At 29.0% G+C, this 6684-nt stretch overlaps 2 protein-coding genes across 6 annotated transcripts; one reads left to right on the top strand and one right to left on the bottom strand.

The window, feature by feature from the left end:
• LOC145942692 (eukaryotic translation initiation factor 2-alpha kinase 1) lies at positions 1-4053 on the top strand. Of its 3 annotated transcripts, none has more exons than XR_014426408.1 (11): positions 2-406; positions 552-587; positions 846-1013; positions 1140-1296; positions 1383-1795; positions 1927-2147; positions 2325-2492; positions 2576-2734; positions 2812-2949; positions 3043-3347; positions 3440-4053. XR_014426408.1 is itself a non-coding variant. In XM_083049641.1 (9 exons), exons 1-9 carry the CDS (start codon positions 241-243, stop codon positions 3286-3288), a joined length of 1836 nt encoding a protein of 611 aa, XP_082905767.1. In that variant the 5' UTR covers positions 1-240; the 3' UTR covers positions 3289-3432. The 3 variants fall into 3 exon arrangements, 1 of the variants encoding a protein (XP_082905767.1); XR_014426407.1 differs by lacking the exon at positions 552-587 and having other exon boundaries at positions 2-212; positions 265-406; XM_083049641.1 differs by lacking the exons at positions 552-587; positions 3440-4053 and having other exon boundaries at positions 1-406; positions 3043-3432.
• A 391-nt stretch (positions 4054-4444) lies between these two features.
• On the bottom strand, positions 4445-6531 carry LOC145942954 (divergent protein kinase domain 2A). 3 transcript variants are annotated; one of them, XM_083050128.1, is made up of 4 exons: positions 5790-6531; positions 5352-5652; positions 4942-5072; positions 4445-4830 (listed from the first exon to the last, which is right to left on the bottom strand). In XM_083050128.1, the coding sequence occupies exons 1-4, from the start codon at positions 6390-6392 to the stop codon at positions 4597-4599; spliced, it is 1269 nt and encodes a 422-aa protein (XP_082906254.1). In that variant the 5' UTR covers positions 6393-6531; the 3' UTR covers positions 4445-4596. The 3 variants fall into 3 exon arrangements, with proteins under 3 accessions (XP_082906254.1, XP_082906255.1, XP_082906256.1); XM_083050129.1 differs by having other exon boundaries at positions 4446-4818; XM_083050130.1 differs by having other exon boundaries at positions 4448-4681.
• Positions 6532-6684: the final 153 nt, after the last annotated feature.

Here is a 6684-nt window from a genome sequence, read left to right on the forward strand (position 1 = left end):
ACGCGCATGCGCGAAAGAGGAAACCCTTCTGTCAGAAGCTAGATCCCTAGCGTTTGACGGAGGAAGATTCCGGAATGTTCGCGAATATTCGAACCTGCCTCGCACCCCCTCGTACAACAAACGTCAAAATGCGCGAAACCGCGCGTTCCTTCATCCCGACATTCGCGGATCTTAATAGTCGTCCGTTTAAATTTCGCGAGAGGTTAAGTTAGGTAAGGCAGTCGGTGAACATGCACGAACATGTATACATTCTATTTGTTGCAGTCGAAAGTCGACCCAACGTTGCGGAGCGGTCTCGAATTTAGAAAGAATTGGAATCCGATTATTGCGGAAAATATGGCAGAGAATTCGGAGCAAACGAATCACGTTTGGAATACATTGACGACCGTAACCGCATTCGATCAAGGTGCCTTAATACGTAACGTACATTACTGATTACATCACGTTTTTTTTTTGAAATTTTTTTTTTTTATTTTTATTTTTATTTTTTTTTTTTCAAAACACTTGCAAAGCATCAGTCAAATCGTTACTATTTGAATTATTCATTTTAGAAAATTAAAGTTTCAATTTCTCAGACTAGTATAGAGGTAAGTTTTAATAAAGAAGAAGAAAAGGATATTATTCCCAATGAAATTTTCGTAAATAATTCGTTTAAATATATGAAAGAGAAATCTTTCAAGAGAATATGTCTTTGTAATGACTTTCTAATAATGTATTTTTGTTATATTTATATCATACACTGTGCATTAAGAATGTTTTAAATAAAGTTTTTACCGTTTTTATATGATCAAAACTATAGTACAAAGAAATTGGAATTTAAAAATGTTAATTTTGTATGGGAATAGGTGATAACATGAGTTCAACCTTTCGTCAAAATGATAACATTGAAAGTTCAACAAATGGACAAAACGCACAAATAATTTCTCGCCCTAATGTCATAATCGAATCTCTCATAAAACAGATATGTTATATATTAGAAAAGGATCAAACACGTAGAAGAAAGTTATATCATGGTAACTAATATAAAATCTATATTTTTGAGTTTTATATACAGAAATATATTTATATTAAAAATTACACATTACTATTTATATTATAATAATTATTTTAAAAATTATTAAAAAATAATAATTTAACAGCTATCTGTTATCAGTTCCATAAATTGCATATAATTGATGATTCTTATATTGAGGTGGAATTTGATTCGCTAAGGAAGAAATATCAACAGGCTTTTTGTCAGTTGATAAACATTGCACGTTCTACAAGTGGGAATGAAAATCCTATACATTTGCCTAGGTATAGTTCCAAATTTTACAATACATATATATATATATTTTTTGTAACATAACAGTAATATTATTTGGTTTTGTTTCTGTATATAGTTACCCTAAAGTGTCCCGTTATCATCATGAATTTCTTGAAGTAAGTTATATTGCTAGTGGAGCATTTGGCGACGTTTATAAAGCACAGCATCGTCTCGATGGTATCGATTATGCAATTAAAAAGATATGCGTAACATCGAATCATACACAGACTGTAGAGCAATATCTGAATGAAGTAAAGACATTGGCTAAATTAAATCATACGAATATTGTTTCTTACAAAGCAGCTTGGATTGAAACGCCGTCATCTTTTATTTCCTCGTCGGATCATAAGTCACCTCAAACCTCAAATTATGAAGAAGAGTTAAAATCATACAATTTGCTATGTACCAAAGATTCATACAGCAATAAAAACATTCCATGCCATAATTTGCAAGATATAGCATCTGATATAAAAGCAAGTTACACAGCTGGTATGTATACAGGCCCAAAAAATGAAACAGCAAAATAGGAAAGTAACAATAGAAATGCTGATAATTTTATAATTAATTAAGATATCAATGAAAGATTTGAGAAACTGAATTCTCATTAATTAACATTATAGGAAAACTATCAATCGAAGAAGTTAGTACAGAGGAACATATCGAAGAAGTTAGTACAGAGAAACATACCGAAGAATCCAATTCAGATAGTGTAGTATCTTTCAGAAATAGCAAAAAGAGTAAAAAATCAAACCAAACAATCGAAGATTTTACCAGTTATACCGATCACAATTTGCATGAGGAATCCATCAGCCAAGAAGTACAGCCATATACCTCTAACAAAGTGAGTAGATAATATAGATACAAAAAAAGCAATAAAATCTTAATTTCAATATTCATGACATTTTGTATTATTTTTTAACAAAGATACATGTATATTCGCGCACATTTTAATATTTCTCGTATTATTTATATTATTTATATTATTTATATTTATATTATTTATATATGGAATCATCAGATCATGTTTTTATACATTCAAATGTCCTTGTGCGAGCAAACACTCGAACAGTGGATGCATGGGAGAATAAATGGAACACCTGAACCAATGATTAGAGCGATATTGCAACAAATTCTCTGTGGAATCGACTATATGCACTCCCAAAAGGTTATACATCATGATATAAAGGTAATATGTTTATTTTAATTAATGTTAATATATACAATAGTATTTTCTTTGGAAACATAATAGAATATATTTATCTTTTACAGCCGAGTAATATATTCATTTTTACATCGGGACAACTTCAAATTCAATTAGGTGATTTTGGTTTAGCTTGCCCATTAAATCTACAAGGGAAAAAGCATTCTGCGTGTGGTACTTATTTATATGCAGCGCCAGAACAACTGCGGGGAAAATGTGATCCAAAGGTAAATGAGAAAGAAGAAAAGGAAACTTTGATGAATATAAAAGCAGTGTTATAATATAAATTTTTGTTTGTTTGCAGAGTGATATTTATAGTGTAGGAATAGTTCTCATCGAGCTTTTAGTTCCAACAAAAACTCAAATGGAATTATGCAATATAACTAATTCTTTAAAGTATGGCGATATACCGTCATGTTTTATCACGGAGCGATTTAAATTGGTAATTCTTAAATATATTGAATATTTATATTTATTATATTTTATGTTATGTTACATTTGCATTTTATATTATATCTACATTGCTTTTATTCAGGCACAAATGGTTGTGCAAATGGTGCAAGAGAATCCCGTCAAACGACCAACGACACAACAACTTTTGCAGAATTTAAAAAAAGACGAGGACGTGACATTAATAACTAAATTAGAGGATACTGTTGTGACACTGAAAAATAATATTCGAGACAAAGACAACACGATTCAAGAGTTGCAAGAAAAAATCGCGTTCTTAAACAATGAAGTTAAGAAATTAAAAGACCCACCTGAAGATACAACAAACTAGATTGCTATGAAGGAAATAAAGGTCGTGAAAAGATTTGACAACGGTAATTAACGATAACGGTAATTAACTTTTCTCTCTTGAATTGTTTCGTAGAAAATAACTTATAATTGCAATACATGATAAAATCTAATCAATTCTTAATTATTTGTAGATTTTAATTTTTAATTCAGCTTTTTTGGATACTGCCAAAGATATAACACATTTGTATAGAATAATTTTTATCACTACTGATTTCAAGTATTATACTTCTATTGGTCAGAATAAGCCAATCATGTTTTAATTTTTTACTATGTGACATTGAACAATTATTTCATATTAACATATGCTATATGAAAAATGAAAAGACTGTAAAACGTTTATGATAGTCTGTTAAAACGATTGGATGCACTGGTGCACTAAAAGTTATCATACACAAATAGGATAAGTAATGAAATCGGTAAGATAATTATATAATTATAATTGTACGAGTTATTATTATCATTATCATTTCGTATTGAACAATAATAATATAACTCTTAATATTAATTATTTTATGTTATTAATTATTTATGCCATTGTTAATTTGTGTTCAATTTTTAATGTGCATCAGTGCGTACTAGTTCATCCAATCAAATTCACTATTAGATATAAGTCGTCTAGTAGCTAAAGTGTAGCTAGCAGTATGAAATATTTTTTATTGTTACTATGTATAATGTATAGTATTATGGTTACACATGTAAACATTTTTACTGCATTCTTATTTTATATTTATTAAAATATATACAGATGCATCGAAATTAGCATTAATTTTTTATAAATATCATTAACATATCGTTTAGATATTAAGGTAGTAAAGAAGATAATAATTAGGTTTAATCATCTGAAACTGCTTCAGTGATTATTTTTTTTTTTTTGTAATTTTATTTTATATTATAAAAAACTATTTTTCGATGCAATATTGAAAATTATTGATATAAGAAATATAAGAAAATTATGGAATATTCTTTGAAAGGGGGTATAGAAAAAAAGAAATTTATGCAATATATTTTTAGGGACATAAAAAAAAGAAACGCAATATTTTTAAGGGATATAGCAAAAATAAATTTACGCAGAAGAAATTGACATATAATGCAATTTGAATAAAATTCAAGCTAATATTATTTTAGCTATTTTATTTCATTGTTTTTACATTAAAATAATTCTTCCAAAATTGTATTAAATTTATTATTATTAAAGAAACAATATTTTTAAGGGGTATAGCAAAAAGAAATTTACGCAGAAGAAATTGACATGTAATGCAATATGAGTAAGATTCAAGCTAATATTGTTTTAGCTATTTTCATTGTCTTTATATTGAGACGATTCTTCCAAAATTGTATCCAATAATGCTTTGAGTCGCTCGCCGAAAAATATTCTAGAATTAGTAGAATTAGGAATGGCACATTGTTGTAACAGATACTCAATATTTGGATATCGCTGTTGAATATTAACAGGAATATCATGAAGAAATCCATTAGGAAATAAATTTTCATTCGTGGAATCTAACAGAAGCTGCAAGATTTTCTGCTTCAAATATATGACAAATATATTTATATACCATTTATATAATACACGTATAAAAAAATAGAAAAAAATATCTAGTTTTATAATTATCTAATAAAACAGAACAATTACCTGACAGACTGCATAATAATTATGATCGCTTAGATGATGATTGCAAATATCTTCGGCGGAAAATGCGAAACAATTAAAACAATCTAAATGCATCATGTTCCTTTGCAATTTATACCATTCTTTTGATATGTCTACAAATTAATATTACACATATGTAATATACATATAAATTTTATTTCTTTAGCTCAAATTATAACATCAAGTTATAAATATTTTTATAAAATTTTAATTTTTTTATTCTAATTAAATACTCAAGGGTTAACAATAAACATTTTTTATTTAAAAAATGTTTTAAAAAATTTCTCTTACATTTTCAATGTGGGCCAGCTCTTATTAGCCCTTGAGTATTTAATTTGATTTATTCAGAGCCATTATAATTATTTTAGTTTACCGATTTTTGTTTATTCTACCTTCTTGAGAAATATTTTTATCAACAACAATGATATTTTCCAAATCGATAAATTTTGCTATACTTTTATAATCAACAGCAACATTATCAGCCGATACATCTGTCAAATAAAAACCAAATTTTTCACTTTTAAAGGTAAACATGTGGGCGGCATTTAAAAGACTCGATGCTATTCTCGCTCTTTGAATCCAAGATTTATCATAATAATCAGAAAGTGGTAATCCAATATATTCTTCGATAATAATTCGTCCACATGCTCCAAAATATCTTGGCACTGGCCACCCATCTTCCGCAGGCAATATCTGAAAAAAATGCTGAGATAAATTTCAGGTATATATAATTAAATCCAATTGTTGAAGAACAGAAAAATATGATTGATGTCTTTATAATTCAATAGAAAATTATCTATAAATTATATATATATATCATTTCTTTTTACCTGAAGGATTAACGGTTCTGGATTTAAAGAAACCAATGTCCAGAGATTAATCAAATATTGCGTGGGATCGATATGTTTATTGTTAAGATGAACGTTACGAAAGAAATCATCGAAATGTTGTATCGTTGGACAGAGTCTCATACGGCTGGAGTCATCTTTGGAGAAGTCAGAGGTAAGAGTCTCCTTGATACGATTAGAAAAATCTGCTACGTATCTGTCCAACGGTACACTTGAACAAGGATATTCCAGTTGGAGTTCCTTACAAAACGTAACGTCAAATGCCTCTAATTCCGAAGAATGTGCCAATTTCTTCAGCACCACCTTGCTTTGATTGTACGTCGCGAAGAATACATTTTTAACATCAAACAAGTGAGAAATTATTGCATTAATATCGTTCCACGAGAGATCTATTTTGTGAATATCATGACACGCGGAAACCCCATAACACGCCGGACACTTGTGTCGTTCTGTCAATTGCGTCACGGAAGGATATAAACTTTGTACAACGATATTTATTCTCGAAACAAGGATACAAGTGACAGCAAACAACAATAACCTCCATTTTTTAAATTTGAAGATATTACGTATGTAAACTAAAATCATGGATACAGCATATATGATTGTGTTTTATTTTGATTGATTTTCTTATGGATGTGCATCGCATTTTTTTTTAAATACACTCATAAATCATATTTTTCACATTCGCACACGATCAATTTGCGATCACGTTGAATCGATATATTTTTTTAAAAAATGGCCGCTTTCAGCGGAGAAAATCACTAGGTAATAATCGAACGTGATTGGTTCCTATTTTCAGATGTCGAATTTTGACCAATCACGTTCAATTGCTATCTAGGGATTTTCTTCACAGTACTCTGCGTTGATACCACTGCTT

The sequence above is a fragment of the Prenolepis imparis genome, unplaced genomic scaffold (assembly GCF_030444845.1).
Source record: "Prenolepis imparis isolate NDT839.2.m4 unplaced genomic scaffold, iyPreImpa1.0 SCAF_11, whole genome shotgun sequence".
In the NCBI taxonomy this organism is placed as follows: Eukaryota; Metazoa; Arthropoda; class Insecta; order Hymenoptera; family Formicidae; genus Prenolepis; species Prenolepis imparis.

Coding starts and splice junctions, on each gene's coding strand:
- LOC145942692 (XM_083049641.1), top strand. CDS start 241: ATGTATACATTCTATTTGTTGCAGTCGAAAGTCGACCCAACGTTGCGG. Junction 1,796..1,926: donor AAAAGCAAGTTACACAGCTG/GTATGTATACAG, acceptor TTAACATTATAG/GAAAACTATCAATCGAAGAA. Junction 2,148..2,324: donor AGCCATATACCTCTAACAAA/GTGAGTAGATAA, acceptor TGGAATCATCAG/ATCATGTTTTTATACATTCA.
- LOC145942954 (XM_083050128.1), bottom strand. CDS start 6,392: ATGATTTTAGTTTACATACGTAATATCTTCAAATTTAAAAAATGGAGG. Junction 5,653..5,789: donor CAGAACCGTTAATCCTTCAG/GTAAAAAGAAAT, acceptor CATTTTTTTCAG/ATATTGCCTGCGGAAGATGG. Junction 4,831..4,941: donor ATTATTATGCAGTCTGTCAG/GTAATTGTTCTG, acceptor TATTTGAAGCAG/AAAATCTTGCAGCTTCTGTT.